The 17,292-nt window shown below is 38.1% G+C and overlaps 1 protein-coding gene, 1 non-coding gene and 1 pseudogene across 2 annotated transcripts in view; 2 read left to right on the forward strand and 1 right to left on the reverse strand.

Annotated features, from left to right (window-relative positions):
- Nucleotides 1-15,912, forward strand: part of GPALPP1 (GPALPP motifs containing 1) — a 35,609-nt gene extending 19,697 nt beyond the window's left edge. The window contains exons 7-9 of the mRNA XM_026493306.4: nt 4,224-4,322; nt 11,836-12,054; nt 12,820-15,912. Of these exons, the coding sequence (XP_026349091.1) occupies nt 4,224-4,322; nt 11,836-12,054 (318 nt within the window). The 3' untranslated portion in view covers nt 12,820-15,912. The remainder of the gene's footprint in view (nt 1-4,223; nt 4,323-11,835; nt 12,055-12,819) is intronic.
- TRNAE-CUC (transfer RNA glutamic acid (anticodon CUC)) lies at nt 3,203-3,275 on the reverse strand. Its single transcript has one exon. It is a non-coding gene; the product is annotated as a tRNA-Glu (tRNA).
- On the forward strand, nt 4,329-6,768 carry LOC130543012 (peptidyl-prolyl cis-trans isomerase A-like; annotated as a pseudogene).
- Nucleotides 15,913-17,292: the final 1,380 nt, after the last annotated feature.

A 17,292-nucleotide genomic window follows, 5' to 3' on the forward strand; every position in this document is an offset into this window, starting at 1 on the left:
TAGAGCCAGATATGCAGGGAGTCTTCTTCAGACAACAGTATCACAGAACAGGGAGCAAATGGAAATTAGACAACACAGTGATTTTAGGCCCTGTGATTGAGTTCTTAAATCCTTTTCTTTTAGGTACTGAAAGTGTTTTACTCAGTTTTACAGGGAACTCATAAAGGGATTATTAATACTCCTTAAATTGTATGCTAAACTATATTAAACATATAGTACTACAGACTTCTATTTATGGCATAAACTATATAGTATCAGTATCGGAGAGCTATTCATTTTTGAGGTAATCCCAGTAGTTTATTTTTTATTTTGTGTCCCTTGCCTTGGGAGACATATTTAGAAGAAGTTGCTAGGGCCGATGTCAAAGAAGTGACTGCTTGTGTTCTCTTCTAGGATTTTTATGGTTTCAGGTCTCACATTTAGGTCTTGAATCCATTTTGAATTTACTTTTGTGTGTGGTGTGAGAAAGTGGTCCAGTTTCATTCTTTTGCATGTTGCTCTCCAGTTTTCCCAGCACCATTTGTTGAAGAAACATTCTTTTTCCCATCGGATATTCTTTCCTGCTTTGTCGAAGATTAATTGACCATATACTTGTGGGTTCACTTCTGGGCTTTCTATTCTATTCCATTGACCTATGTGTCTATTTTTGTGCCAGAACCATCCTATTTTGATAACTGCAGCTTTGTAATAGAGCTTGAAGTCCGGAATTGTGATGCCTCCAGCTTTGTTTTTCTGTTTTAAGGTTGCTTTGGCTATTTGGGGTCTTTTGTCCTTCCATACAAATTTTAGAATTGCTTGTAGTAGGTGTGTGAAAAATGCTGTTGGTATTTTGATAGGATTGCATTAAATGTATAGATTCCTTTGGGTAGTATAGACATTTTAACAATATTTGTTCTGCCAGTCCATGAGCCTGGAATGTCCTTCCATTTCTTTGTGTCATCTTGAGTTTCTTTCATCAGTGTTTTACAGTTTCCAGAGTACAGGTCTTTCACCTCTTTAGTTAGGTTTATTACCAGGTATCTTACTGTTTTGGGTACGTTTGTAAATGGGATCAATTCCTTAACTTCTCTTTCTCGTGCTTCATTGTTGCTGTTGCGTACAAATGCAGCAGATTCCTGCACGTAGATTTTGTTCTTTGTGACTTTACTGAAGTTGTTTATCAGTTGAGCAGTTTTTTGGTGGAGTCTTTTGGGTTTTCTGTATAGAGGATCATGTTATCTGCAAATAGTGAAAGTTTTACTCCTTCCTTGCTGATTCGGATGCCTTTTATTTCTTTTTGTTGTCTGGTTGCCGCGGCTGGGACTTCCAGTACTATGTTAAATAAAAGTGGTGACAGCGGACGTCCCTGTGGTGTTCCTGACCTTAGGGGGAAAGCTGTCAGTTTTTCCCCATTTAGGATGATCTTAGCAGTGGTCTTTTCATATATGGCCTTTATTATGTTGAGGTATGTTCCCTCTAAACCTCCTTTGCTGAGGATTTTTATCATGAATGGATGTTGTACTTTGTCAAATGCTTTTTCCACATCTACTGAAATGATCATATGGTTCTTATCCTTTCTTTTATTACTGTGATGTCTCACATTGATTAATTTGCGAATGTTGAACCACCCTTGCACCCCAAGAATAAATCCCACTTGATCATAGTGAATGATTTTTTTAATGTATTGTTGGATTCAGTTTGCAAGTATTTTATTGAGAATTTCTGCATCTTTGTTCACCAGGGATATTGGCCTGTAGTTTCTCTTTTTTTATTTTTTATTTTATTTTAAGTGGGCTTCATGCCCAGCGCAGAGTCCAGCACAGGGCTTGAACTCATGACCCTGAGATAAGACCTGAGCTGAGATCAAGAGTCCGTTGCTTTACTGACTGAGCCACCCAGGCGCCCCTGTAGTTCTCTTTTTTAGTGGTATCTTTAACTGGTTTTAGTATCAGGGTAATGCTGGCCTCGTAGAATGAATTTGGAAGTTTCCTTTTCTATTTTTTGAGAATAGGTATTAACTCTTCTTTAAATGTTTGGTAGAATTCTCTGTGAAGCCAGGGCACCTGGGTGGCGCAGTCGTTAAGCATCTGCCTTCGGCTCAGGGTGTGGTCCCGGCGTTGTGGGATCAAGCCCCATATCAGGCTCCTTCGCTGGGAGCCTGCTTCTTCCTCTCCCACGCCCCCTGCTTGTGTTCCCTCTCTCGCTGGCTGTCTCTCTCTCTCTGTCAAATAAATAAATAAAATCTTAAAAAAAAAAAAAGAATTCTCTGTGAAGCCATCTGGTCCTGAACTTTTGTTTGTTGGGAGTTTCTGATTACTGATCAAATTTCTTTGCTGGTTATCAGTCTGTTCAACTTTTCTATTTCTTCCTGTTTCAGTTTTAGTAATTTATATGTTTCTAGGAGTTTATCCATTTCATAATATTCTCTTATGATTGTTTGTATTTCTGGGGTGTTGGTTGTTATTTCTCCTCTCTCATGATTTTATTTATTTAGGTCCTTTCTGTTTTCTTTTTGATAAGTGTGGCTAGAGGTTTATTAATTTTTTTTTTTTTTTTTTTGAAGAACCAGCTCCTGGTTTCATTGATCTGTTCTACTGTTTTTTAGTTTCTATCATTAATTTCTGCTCTAATCTTCACTATTCCTGCTGGCTTTAGGCTTCACTTTTTGTTCTTTTTCTAGCTCCTTTAGGTGTAAGATTAGGTGGTTTATTTGAGACTTTTCTTGCTTCTTAAGGTAGACCTGTATTGCCATACACTTCCCTATGAGGACTGCTTTTGCTGCATTCCCAAGGTTTTGGACCATTGTGTTTTCATTTTCATTTGTTTCTGTGTATTTTTTATTTCTTCTACTCATCTTTCTTTTTTAATATTTGATTTCCCAGCACAATCTCCCATGCTACTAAGTTCTCACATTCACTTAGCCAACATGGCCTGAAATAAGTAAGATTGCTCTTTAGAAGGAGCAAGTGGTCAGTACAAATTGACTGACATCTGTTATGTCCTCGCCTCCCAGTCTTCGCTAGATCTATTAACTCTTCATATGAAATGCTCATGTTTTTATCTCTATCTTACCATCACATCATTTTTCCCCTAATACTTATAAATGAAGCTTCTGTTTTCTAGGAAGATTTTTATGAGAAAATAAGAGCTGAGCTATTCCTATGTTTTTAACAGTACTTTATTAAATACAGCGTTTTGTACAATTTTTTTTAAGTAGGCTGCACGCCCAATGTGGGGCTTGAACTCACAGCCCTAAGATTGAGAGTCACATGCTCTGCCGACTGAGCCAGCCAGGCGCCCCTGTTTTGTACATTATTAAGATAAAAATTGTAGATGACCTCCTTGGTTTTCTTAAGCAGATAACAACGACAATATAAAAATATGCTTTGAGAACAGTGGTTTTTGATCGTCTTTATGTGGGATTTCATCATTCCTGGTTGGAACTATGTTCTCTAGAATCTTTTTTTTTTTCTAATTAAAATTTATTGGAAATTTACCTCAGTACTTCATCTTGTGTACGCACTATTGTTAATTTTTTTTTTTAAGTTCAAATTCCGTCGTCAGTATATTTTGTGTGTTAACCTTGTATCCTGCGGCTTTGCTGTAGTGTACTTGCTTATTAGTTCCAGGAGTATTTTTGTAGATGCTTTGGAGTTTTCTATATAAACAATCATGTCATCTGTGAATAAAGATAGCTTTATTATTTCTTTGTCAAACATTTTAAACCTTTTCTTTGTCTTAATTTTTTTTCCCTCAAGATTGATCTTACTGGTTTTAAAAACAAATAATTTAGAATTTCTTTTTTTTTTTTTTTAAGATTTTATTTTTACGTATTCTCTATACCCAATGCAGGGCTCGAACTTACAACCCCGAGATCAAGAGTCACATGCTTTACCAACTGAGCCAGCCAGCCACCCCTGTAGGATTTCTTTTAAAGCCTAATTTTCTCTCCTACATCTCATCGTTTGTCAAACTCCTTTGTGAGTTTGATAAAAAAAGGAGTTTGATAAATAAGTGATTTCTTCCAGTTAGTTGATTGGATAGGTTTTTCCTTGTTCTCAAGAAAATCATAGAGTAGAACACGAACTGATCCCTTATCAATTCTATGTATAATCCTAGTGGGAAAAGATTCAACAATCTTAGTTTAGTCTCTTATTACTCAATCTGAGTCAAAATAATAGTATCTCTTTTTCAGTATTTCTTAACTAATGGTTCAGTAATGTGTACCTGTGTTCATTCTTCAGGAAACACAAGAAGCAAGAAAGTCGTTCAGTAAGAAGGAGGAAGAACATGTATTGTCAGGAAGGGAAAAGAGATTGGCTGAGCAGGTATCCTCATACAATGTAAGTAAGAATAAAATATATAAGCTTTTCTTTTTTCTTTTTTTTTTTTAAACAGAATGGTCATAAGTTTTGTTGTTGTTTTTTAAAGATTTATTTATTTGAGAGACAGAGAGCATGCATGAGTGGGGGAGGGGCAGAAAGAGAGGGAGAGAGAAAATCCCAAGCAGACCGTCCACTGAGCACCGAACCTGGCTTGGGGCTCCATCCTACGACTCTGAGATCACAACCTGAGCTGAAACCAAGAGTCAGACGTTTAACCGACTGTGCCACCCAGGCACCCTAATCTTTTTTTTTTTAACCGACTGTGCCACCCAGGCACCCTAATCTTTTTTTTTTTAATCCTTCAATGTTCTTCTCATATTTTTTCCTTTCTTGTTTCTCTTTCTTTTTGTATGTCTTCCTTTTTACCTTGGTCCTTTTCTGTACATCTGCCCTGAGAAATACTCCACTCTGTTGTGTTATGTATATTTACGTAAATTTCCTTTTTATAGGATTTTTTAATGTATCCCTGTAATATTTTCAATTTGTGTTTTACTTAAGTCATATATGAGAAATTTAATTTGTAGAGCTTAGTAACAGATGAACAGAAAGCAAGAGCCCTGGCCTCTGACCTTGCAGCCCCTGCCCTCCCCCACCCACCCAGAGCCACCTGCACCGCCCAGCCATGGTCAGTCACACCTCCTTCTTTGATGTCACCATGGACTGGGAGCCCTCGGGCCGCATTACCTTGGAACTGTTTGCAGACCAGGTTCCAAAGACAGCAGAGAACTTTCATGATCTGAGCCCTGGGAAGAAAGAATTTGGTGATAAAGGTTCCCGAATTTACAGGATCATTCTGGCACAAGTGCCAGGGTGGGGACTTCACATGCCGTACTGGCACTGGCAGCAAGTCCATCCATGAGGAGAAATTTGCTGATGAGAATTTCATTCTGAAGTACCTGGGTCTTGCCATCTTGCCCATGGCAAATGCTGGACCCAACACAGACGCTTCCCAAGTTTTCATGGGCACCTCCAAGACTGAGTGGTTGGATGGCAGGCAGGTAGTCTGTGGCAAGGTGAGAGAGGGCAGGAATATTGTGCAAGCTATGGAGCAGTTTGGGTCCAGGAGTGGCAAGACCAGCAAGATCATCATTGCTGACTGTAGACAAAGCTAATAAATTTGACTTGTATTTTACCTTAACTACCAGACCAGTCCTTCTGTAGCTCAGGAGAGCACCCCTTCACCCCATCTGCTCAAAACATCCGATAATCTTTGTGCTCTCACTGCAGTGCCGTGGGTTCCATATTTTTCTGGCTCCCCTCCCAAGTCCAGCTGGATTGCAGAGTTAAGTTTATGATTATGACATAAAAACTAAACAACAGCAAAAGAAAGCAAGAGCCCTACTAACTCCTAGAGATCCTCAGTTTATATTTTAAATTATAAGCAGATTTGGAATGTTCGATGTGAAGATTTAAATATGGGAGAAAACATGGTTTTTAAGATACAGTTCAATCTAAATTTATAAACGTAAACAGTACTCATTTGACATTTTGTTATTTCATTATATTCTCTTACTTTGAAAACAAAAAACAAACTGGTGAGTGGTCCAGCTAAATGTAAATCATTAAACCCTTTGACCCCTGCAGTGTTCAGGTGTTTAAGGAAAATTACCTCTGTTCCCAATGTATTAGTTAATGAAAAGTTCTGTAAACATTAAAAATATAGTTAGCATGATAATTGAACATATGTAGACCAGTACACAAACAGTGAAGCATACAGGAAACATTTTTGGAAACTGATCAAAAACTCAACCCACATGGAACATTCATGAAAACTAAGCAGCTTAAGAGTCAAATCTCAACAAAATTGAAAGAATTACTATCATTAAAACCATATTCTCTGACCTCAAGGAATTTAAGTTGAATTCAGAATAATTTAAAAGCCTCGTATAACTGGAAATGAGAAAAATTCAGAATTTAAATTTTACATGAAGGACAACATGATAAGATGTGAATAACACAAAAATATGACATATCAAAAATGTGGGCAGTACACTATCAGGTGGTACTTACAGGCAAAATTACAGCCATAGCGAGTTCTGTTCGAAAGAAGACTAGCTGAACATCAATAAGCTGGGCCTCTTTCCAAATAGGCATTTGCTGTAGTAAACATACACCTACCCCGTGACCCTACAGTTTCACCCTGGGGCATCTACTTACGGCAAATGAAAACCTCTCGACACAAAGACTTGAATATGCTTTATTCTTAATGTCCTCAGAAAGACTTCTACAAGAAACTCTACCTCTGAAACTAGTAATACACTATATGTTAATTAATTGAATTTAAATTTAAGAAATGGTTTGCACATAGAAAAAAAGACTTCTACAAGCATGGTCATAGAAGCTTTATTCATAATAGCAACATTCTGTGGACGGCTCAGGTGTTCATCAATAAGAGAAAGAAAAACTATACAGTGAAATACTACTCAGCAATAGAAAGGAACAAATTACAAATCAGTGGAACAACTTGGATGAGTCTCGAAGTCATTACGCTGAGTACAAGGAAGTACGTACTGCACATTCCGTTTATGTGATGCTCTACATTAAGCAGAATGAATCTGTGGTTGAAAAAAATCAGAATACTGGTTGTTGAAGTGGGGCATGGGCATTGACTAGGAAGGGGCAAAGTGTTCTCGGTGATAGAAATGTTCCACTTTTTTTTTTTTAAAGATTTTATTTATTTATCCGACAGAGGTAGAGACAGCCAGCGAGAGAGGGAACACAAGCAGGGGGAGCGGGAGAGGAAGAAGCAGGCTCATAGCGGAGGAGCCTGATGTGGAGCTCGATCCCACAACGCCGGGATCACGCCCTGAGCCGAAGGCAGACGCTTAACCGCTGTGCCACTCAGGCGCCCCAGAAATGTTCCACATTTTGATAAGATTTTGGACTGGAAAACTCAGTGAATGTACACTTAAGATTTGTACATTTCATTGTATGTGAATTTACCTTAAAGGAAAAAATTGTGGGTAAATACTGAATTCTAGCTAATGAAGTGAATGCTGAAGTGCTTTAGGGATGTGTGTAATGACGCCTGCCGTTTACTTTAATGCATCAAAGGGCATCTGGGTGGCGCGGTTGGGTAAGCATCCAACTCTTGATTTCGGCTCAGGTCGTGATCTCAAGGTCCTGAGATGAAGCCCCAAGTTGGGTTCCATGCTCGGCATGGAGCCTGCTTAAGATTCTCTCTGTGCCCCTCCCCCAGCTCCCCTCGCACGCTCTCTCTCTCTCTCTCTCAAATAAAAAAAAATAAAATTTAAAAATGTACCAAAAAGATTAGGGTTGTAATTTTTTTTTTAAGATTTTATTTATTTATTTGACAGAGAGACAGCCAGCGAGAGAGGGAACACAAGCAGGGGAGTGGGAGAGGAAGAAGCAGGCTCATAGCGGAGGAGCCTGATGTGGGGCTCGATCCCAGAACGCCAGGATCACGCCCTGAGCGGAGGGCAGACGCTTAACGACTGCACCACCCAGGCACCCCTAGGGTTGTAATCTTAAGCTGAAATTTTAGTTATTCACAATATATACTTTTCAAAATAGTAATAGTCTTAAGACCACCCTCTAACTCTTGGTTTTGATAAAATCAAACACTCTTTAAAGTATTACCATGAAGACAAAATAAAAACCAAAGAACTAGATCCTTAGCATGAATTTTCAAAAGCAGCCAAAAAATTATTTCATTCAAAATAAATTGTACTGGCTTTTATAAATTGTTACAAAACAAAATTTTGTTAAATGATTAAATTTGGTAAATCAACAAATTGGTCATTTAGCAAATTGCTCTGTACATGAATTGTCCTCAGGGTGATTTTTAGTGAACTGTTTCTGGTTGTTTTCATTTTTCTTTTTTTTTATAGCTGCAGCATTGGTTTGCTCACGGGTGCCACAATGTGCAAGTTATGCGGAGACAGACAGTATCCCTGAAGCTGCAGATAAAACAGTTCATTTATCATAACAGATTTGAGCTCTTGAATCATTTGAATTGCTTGTAGTAGTGCAGTGGTTTGATGTATTCCTCTCTTTACTGATGTTTAATTCACTAATATAGGGGATCAGTACATTGAAACCTGCCATCTTTATTTCTCCATTATTGTTTGCTTTTGTTACCTTTTGTGCGGTTTTTTTGTTTTTTGGGTTTTTTTCAAAGAGAGAGATGGGGTAACAGAGGGAGAGAAAGAGCAAGTTGACACGGTGCTCAGTCTCATGACCCTGAGATCATGACCTGAGCCGAAATGAAGAGTCGGACACTTAGCCACTGGGCCACCCAGGCGCCCATCCTTTTGCGCAGTTTTGATCATCTGTATCAGTCCTGTTCCTCAGCGGCTTCTTCTTTCTCACCTCTCCACGCATCTCCTCCAAACCTTGTGCTCTGTTTTCTCCAGCGCCTCCTTAGATCTTCAGGACTTCCCCCTTCCAACTCTTGATAGCCTGTCTGCCTTCATCCTTATGACCCCATTAGTGAGGTATTTCCTCATTCATGAGAAAGGGAGGGAAACTGTAGAGAAATGGTGCTGAAAGATTAAGGTTTTCTAGTATGGCGTTCTTACATTTATACATTCATACATAATTCTGTTACATTATAGCTCCTCACCCTGCAGTTACCCCTGCTCCTCATGTCCTTTGTGCCGCCTTCTCTCTCCTCTCTGCTAATACCCAGTCACCAGAAAGCATCATCTCCATAGCAGGTTCCACAGCTGGTGGGTGATTTTTAAAAGCACAGGTTTCTGAGACTCACAGTTGGCAATTTGGATTCACGAAATCTACGATGGGGCTCAGGAGTCTGTATTTCTTGTCAGTCCGTCAGGAGTGGAGACCAGCAGTCTTTCAGTGTTTTTGCTTGGTATCCCAGAAAAGAAACCTTTATCCTTGACATCTAAAAATTTTATTGTAAGTTTCAGTAGTTATCAAAAATGTATTTTATAGGGTATTACTCTGTTAAATGTTTCAAATGGAATCCAAGTGCCCTAGCAATTCAGTATCAGTTATTATCCATTAAAAAATATACCTAAACAAGCACTTCCTTAACATTTGGAAATTTTATTTCATCCCATTGTCTCCTTGAATTCATAATTTTATCTCTCTTCTGCCACAGAATTTTATCATAATAGAAGTCTCTTTTACACTTGAAAATCTTTTACGATTATATTGACAAGTGTCTCTCCCTCTGCCCTTCCCCACCTCACACTCACTCTTTTTTTTTTAAGATTTTATTTATTTATTTGACAGAGAGAGACATCGAAAGAGGGAACACAAGCGGGGGGGTGGGAGAGGGAGAAGCAGGCTTTCCGCTGAGCAGGAAGCCCGATGCGGGGCTCGATCCCAGAACCCTGGGATCATGACCTGAGCCGAAGGCAGATGCTTAATGGCTAAGCCGCCTAGGCGCCCCCCTCGCGTGCACTCTTGCTCTCTCTCTCTCTCTCTAAAATAAATAAGTAAATCTTAAAAAAAAAAAAAAAAAAAGAATTGGAAAGCTCTTGACTTGCAAATCAATTTGTTTCTAAAAGATTTTACCAAGATTTATGAAATGAGTGAGAGGGATTTGGAAAATGGAAATAATGGCAATTCAAATAAATACTTAATATAATATCTTTTGTACATTCTGCTAAAACATGGAGCTCCAGATTGAGCTTATTCAGTTGATGGGGAGTAACTACCACATAACCTAATTGATAAAGTCAGATCCACCAAGTAAGACTTACTTTCTGTCAGAAAATCTCGCTTCATTTTTCCATTCAAGTAGATGTGTTAATAATTATTCCAGTGACAGTTCTGAATTCTAACGCAGATAGGTAGGCATGGTAGTTCGTCTCCTGGATGAAAGAGGATGCTCCCATTTTCAGCGCTTCTTACCAGTGCCTTGTTACGTCACTTTCACTAAGCTCTACTTCTTTGCTTGCGAACACATTCTTTAACAGGGTAGGGCCTTCAAGAGAGGTGGTTGCTAAGCAAAAATTACCCCTTCTTCCACTGCCAGTCTGTCTGAGCACAGAACATTTGAACAAAAACCAAAACACCAATTTCTGAGGGACACCCCACACACTTACAAGAAATATGTTTAAGACACAGAAGAAGAGGGCGCCTGGGTGCTTCAGTCCATTAAGCATCCGACTCTTGATTTTCACTGAGTTCACAATCTCTGGGTCATGAGATCGAGCCCCACTTCAGGCTCCCCAGTAGGTGGGGAGTCTGCTTGAGATTCTCTCCCTCTACCCCTCCCCCTGCTCTCACTCGCTCTCTCTTTCTCTCTCAAATAAATATTTTTTTAAAAAATATCCTCCCCCTTGCCCTCCCACTCCTACTCTCTAAATAAATAAATAAAAGTCTTCCCCCCCCCCCAAAAAAAAGACACAGAAGAACACAAAGCCTTCCTAGGTTTACAGTACCTCAGTTAGAAGAAGTTTCCTCATCCCAGTATTCCACATTTTTTGTTTCAAACCATGGAGACTTGCTCTCCTAGCCGATATTCTTACAGTAAGATTCTGAGAGGCCTCTCCTTTGTTATGTGGCAAAGGGCTATAATAAAAAGCGAGAGATCAAGATAACAAGATGCGTTATGGAGCAAATCAGTTTTAAGTGAGGGTACGTGAAGAAGTTGAGCCTTGTGGGTGGATAACCTTAAAATTATCCATGCCTTCATACCACATGGACCCCACTCTCCGTAGTCCGCAGGCCCACATCTGCCCCCTTTTGAAGGCTGCTGGTCTGTCTTGCCTGCAACGACTGCAGCATTCCACTTCCTGTTTCTTCAGTCCAGGGCCATTCTTTCTTATACTTCAATCAATACTGAAAGGTCTAGAATGAATCTCTAGTTGATGAAACCAATGGCCTTTGCTCAGACCTCATCCTACTAGGTATATTTGAAACTGTGAGCACGTGTCCCAGCTAAGAAAGAAAATGAGGGATGTAGGAGAAAGAATAGAAAACTGAAAGGAACAAGAATCTCTCAGCAAATGGAATATGCCAGTATATCCTGAACGGGCCTTGAATTTTGTCACTCCTGTGCCATTATTTTTCGGGTTTGCGCTTGTTTCTGCTTCAGCCTGGCCGTGCCCTTCCCTTCCTCTCCACCCATTCAGGCTTCACAGACTAGCGCAGCCATGACACTTTACCCAGGCTTCTCAGTGACGATATAATTGCTCTTCCTTTCTCACTCATGTTCTTGGCTTGGACTCTAATTGTGACACACCGCACATGGTTATTTCAAAATTTATTTCCTCTCTGTCTTGCTTTTTTTTCATTACTATTATGTAATGGTAGTTATAGATATCTTCATTTTGGTTTCATTGAGTTTGCCTCCAGTATACATTTTCTTCATAGATCGTGTCTTGGATTTGGCAAAACCTGATAGGGTTTGTAAAGTGTTCATCATTTCCTTAATGTTCATCATTACCACTTAATCATTTTGCTTCATGATCATATTCTGTCCATAATCTATACAAACAAAGATTTTCATTTCTACTCTCTTGCTCTCCCCCAGGAATCAAAAAGATCGGAATCTCTTATGGACATTCATCATAAAAAATTAAAGAATAAGGCTGCTGAGGAGAAAAATAAGCCCCAAGAAAGAATACCATTTGACCGTGATAAAGATCTCAAGGTTAATCGGTTTGACGAAGCTCAGAAAAAAGCTCTGATAAAGAAGTCTAGAGAACTAAACACCAGATTTTCCCACGGCAAAGGCAGTATGTTTTTATAAGTAAGTATTTCAGTGAGGTATATTTTCAAACTGATAAATTTGAACTTCTCTAAGTACTCTGTTATCCATAAATAATTGTGTGTAAAAACCTATTTGCTTTTATAATAAAGTAGATTATAAACCTGAAAATCTTTTTTGATAAGTCAGTCATGATTTTTTGAATATTCAGCCCTGTGGGATAAAAAATGTAGTTTACTGGAAAAGTAGCCTTGTCTTCAGGCATTTCCTATTAAAGACACTAAAGTTAAAGTTTAGTTTATAAGAAATGGCAGAGGGAAGAGTGGTTTGAAGCTTGGTTAAATATGCGTGCTTTTTTGAAAAGAATGGAGAAAGGAGATGTGTTTATAATCTCTGTGTTAAACAAGATCACAGTTAGAAGACGTCCTTTGCTTTGAAAGCTTCTCTGTAAGTTAAGGTTCAGAATCATTATATCCTTCATCCACAGCCCAGTCTGACAAGGGTTCCTAAAGGTGAGTAAGGAATTACGTAAAAGATGAGGTTGCTTCTTAAAATCTTTATCATTTTTAATTGTGTGAAACCTACATCAATATTAAAATGTGGCTTTAAAGGAAAATACAGGGGTGCCTGGCTGGCTTAGTCATTGGAGCATGCGACTTTTGTTCTCGGGGTTGTGAGTTCGAGCCCCACGTTGGGGTGTAGAGATTACTTAAAAATAAAATCTAAAATAATTAAAAATAAAAAAATTAAGGAAAATATAGTTAAAGTCAAATATTTTCCAACTTACTGAACTTTCTTATTCCTCAGGGGGATTTCCCTGTGCAATGAAGAAAAGTTGAAGAATACTCTTTTATCTGTCTGTCCACCTTTATCCCTTTGTTTTGAGTTTCTTAAGATTAGAGATGACTTTAGTGTTAAAAACCATACAAACTTACCTTGTGCTGTATGTCCTGTAAGTCCTGTGGAAACCTGAAGTCAGTATTTCTTATGTGGAATAGAATTTTTTGTGTCTTTGGCTTCTGAGGAAGTGTGGGCTTTTCTTCAGATAATTATTTTGAGGATCTCCTATCTATTCCCTAATTTTTGTGGTGTCTCACAAGCATCCTGAAAGATCTGGTCAGGACTAGCCACCGAGTCTCCACCAGAGCTTAGACCTCCTCATCAAATGTTACTCACCTGCCCTGGAGTAAGCGAGTCGGGTCCTTGCAGTAAATCCACGGATTTGAAATTGTTTGGGTTTTCCCTCCAAACTGCAGCCCGTGAATACACATTTACAAAGAGAGGGCTCGGAGGTTTCGTCTGTTTTGTTCACATTTTGCTTGTTTGGGCAATTGGGGCTTTTTATTTGTTGTTTGGGCTTTTGTTTTTGTTTTTTAAGGGTTGGTGGTTGGTTTTTAAATCAGAAAGAAGGGCCTCTGCATTATCTCATGTGCTAAGGAAAAACTATTTTGATTTTTCCAACTTTCATAAGGATTTCTAGGGGAGGCAATCTGAGGGACAAAATCTGCCATTAAGCATTGGCAGTGTGAAGTCTAAGACTTGGTCTCCATGGTCCCACCTAAGCTTTCTAAGTCTTTAAACTTGGCTTTGCGATGATCTTATCTTACCCATTTATATTTAATAGATTTTAGCTAATTTATTGGGGACTGATCCTTTACATCAATCATGAAACGCCTTTTTAAAAAATCAAGTTCATAATCCCTGAGTACAAAAATCTAAATGGAAACTCTAATCATAACCACCCTAATGAGAGTATGTAAGTTTGTAACGCTTGAAGCACCATCTGTTAAGATGTTAAATAGAATATTCTAAATAGTTAAAGCCTAAATTCAAATTCTCTAAGTTATGTTTTCTTACAGAGCCATCCTAATTGTTCACTACTTCTGTGTTCTAGTTTCGACAAAGCATGAGAGGTTTTGTTTTTTGTTTTCTGTGGGAAAAAAAGAACACAAAATGAGAGACTAGGCGGGAAGTGTGAGCTTTTAATGGAAAAACATTCTGATTCCTACTTCATTTAGGCTTTATGACAATTGAGTGAACTGTTCAGATTATGGCACAAATTATTCTTTGCTTTTATGAGATCAGCATAAACAGTAGCCTAGTCAAGGAGCGTAGCTCTTAAAAAGATGAATTCTTCTCCTAAGCAAACTGAAAAAGCTTGTCTAAGCAGAATTGAACAGAGCTGCCGTTTGCCTAAGATGTCATTTTTAGTGAGTAATATTTTCTGTACACAAAACTTTGTGCAAAAGCATCCATTGCTCTTATTTAATTTTGTTGTAATTTTTCCCCAGTGAAAAATCATCCTTGCATAAATTCCTAACATATACTTTTGGGAAACTTGATTTTTTTTGAAGTAAAAATGTCACCTTTGGTTACTTATTTTTCTTTGTTTTCTTCATCTTAAGGGGATAGGATACTTCCGTATCACGTATTTACTGTGTTTCCCCTCGCCTTGAAGCGTCTTTGTCCCAGCAAAAGCGAGAAACACCTCTTCTTTCTGCTTTCCATGAGTTACCACCTTACCGCTTCATGCCACCCCAGGCCAGTGTTAATCAAATGTCAGGCCAGACCAGAAGTTTTTATTCTCCCCAGAGAGACTACGCCCAATATAACACCATTGATAATAAAAGAACAGAGTTGCTGTTTCCACAGAATGGAAAGGTGCTCATGTCAGCCCCTCCCCTTTTCCAAAATGGTAAAAAACCTACTTAAATCAGGTCTCCATCCATCTGGCAGAAAATTGGCATCGTTGACATTTTCTAATAAGAACTTTGTAACTTCCTATACTTCTTGGCTAAGTTTTATAGAACTGTGACCTCCTTCGAAACTTAAAAATGAAGAAAACAGAGCAACACTCAGTTCAAAAGGTGCAGCCAGTACTTTAACTTTATTTTCTATCGAAGGTGACATCTAAGTTCGTTGTACCTGAAATTACATGACTTTTCCCACCTCTATAAATTGTCATCTCAGATTGATCGAGTTACTTCCACAAGTAACCACATTACTGATAAAAAAAAAATGGTGGTTTTTGCAAGTAAGGGAATTGGGAGTGGGGACAGAGGTGAGAGATGATGGCTTCACCCATTCATTATCAGATAAATTAAAGCCTTTTTATGTTGGGCAAAATATTGTAAATTAAGCCCTGCTCTTAAAAAGAAAAAAAAAAAAGCCATGGTCTTACTAAGAGCTTTTAATCGTATTTGGATATAGCAACCATGTGACATTTAATTTATCGCTTGAGCTTTTAAAATAGTTCTTCGAATTAATGACTTTTTTTAGAAGTGAGGTTGAGATTGACATGGTACCAAAGCTTACATGCTCCAGAATAGATGAATAGTTATTCTATAAATTATTTGGTCCCCAAACATAGTGGCACATTTATTTCTTATATAGGGTGGATAATGTTAATATTATTACTCAGAAACATATGATCATGGGAGATAGGTTGTTAAACTCTCTACAAGAGCCCTGTCATGTCTCTTTTGTACTTCTTCCATGGTAGTGATAAGTATTGTTAGAAAAAACAATTCTCTGTTGAGTTATGTACCTAAGAGGAAGAATTAACATGGAGGGAAGTGGTTAGAGATAGTGCCTATGTAACATCAGTGCCAATTCTTTCTATTTCATGATATTAATTCATTTTACTTTGGCTTTTGATGCTCTCATGAGATTTAAGTCTGCAGTTACAGAGGTCATACATTTCCTATTATAGGAGAGGTATATTTTTTTGCAGCTTAAAAAATTGTTTAACTGTGACTCTAGTTTGTAAAATATTATGAAGAGCTATACACTGCCCCTTTAAAACTTTTCATTTTGAACTTTACAGGAAAAGACTGTTTTTAGAAAAGAATTCCTGATGTATAATTTTTTATGTGTAAATAAAGTTTCATCTCTATCTGAGAAGTTGTGGTCTTTTATTTTTCTTCTGTTTTAATATAATTAACTCCTCTGAAGCAGGCAATATTGGCAAAGAGAATATTCTACTAAAATATATTCTAGCCAACCGGATTATTTTAGGAAGAAAACTCACTTGCCCGGTTTTCATTATCCCAATATAACTACAAACAGTAACTGTTTCTTTAGATACGCAAGACAAATTGGAAATGCTGTTAAGAGCACCATGGCCCAGGAGAGGCTAGAACTGGTTTATAACCAAGATTCCATTGTTCTATGTATCATAAGGTTTTATAACAGTTGGTGGGTGTTTTCAGGGGTGTTTGATTATCAGCTTTTTTTTTTTCCTTTCTCTACTTCCCAAATTCTTTCAGAAATCATGTATTCTTTTATAATTTGATGTGGGGAGGTTATCCCCCCTTTTAATAAAGTCCTAATTTTTTATTATATACGGTTAGTTGAGGATGAGAAACTTTTTTAGGTAAAATGATAAGGAAAGTCTTTTGAAGAGACATCATTTAAGCTGAAACCTAAAAAAATGAAAAAGATGTTAGCGGTGTGAACAGTGACTGACCACACATGCAAAGGCCTTGAAGCATTAGTTCTGAAGTGTTTGAAGAGCTGCACCAGTGTGAGTGGTTTATAAGAAATATGGGGGCTCAGGGTTGGTCCTTGTTCCTGACGCTAGGAACCCCATATAAGGGCATCTGATCCAGTTTTAGAAGGTGAAAGGAAGCCTCTCAGAGGAGAGTATACTTTAGCCAAGTCATAAACGTCACACAGGAGTTAGCTAGATGGGTCCTACTACCAAAGATCTACCCCACTAGCCTTCTAGAATTTCCCAACCATGTCTGAATTCACCCTTTAGGCCCTTGCTGTGAATACAGCATGTACTCCACTAATGTCATCAGCAGAAAATTGAACTTCTGCCCGTACCTGTCACCAAAACTAATTATTTTAAGTAGAGCTGGGGTCGTTTTCCTATTTTTCAAAATTTGTTATATTGTTCATTTCCTCCTCATAGGCCTAATTATTAAAGATTATATACATTATTTTTAAGAGCTAAATAGCACCAGATGAATGCAACAGATATCAATTGAAGTAATTAATCTTTAGAATTCCAGGATATGGAAGAATATTTTCATCTATCTTTTTCTTAATTCGTGATCTTTAAACCACCATCAGAATCACCTGAGATTGATTAAATGCAGATTTCCAGGCCCACCCCTCTTGAATGGGAATCTTTGAAGTGAGAGTCAAGGAATCTCTGTTTTTAACAATTTCCCAGGTCATTCTTTGTAAACTCAAGTTTGAGAATCACTGCACTTAGTATCTGATGATCTGATGTTGTCTAGCCACAATCACCAGTGCCAGCAATAACTTGCA

This window comes from Ursus arctos, unplaced genomic scaffold, assembly GCF_023065955.2.
Source record: "Ursus arctos isolate Adak ecotype North America unplaced genomic scaffold, UrsArc2.0 scaffold_10, whole genome shotgun sequence".
Classification (NCBI taxonomy): Eukaryota; Metazoa; Chordata; class Mammalia; order Carnivora; family Ursidae; genus Ursus; species Ursus arctos.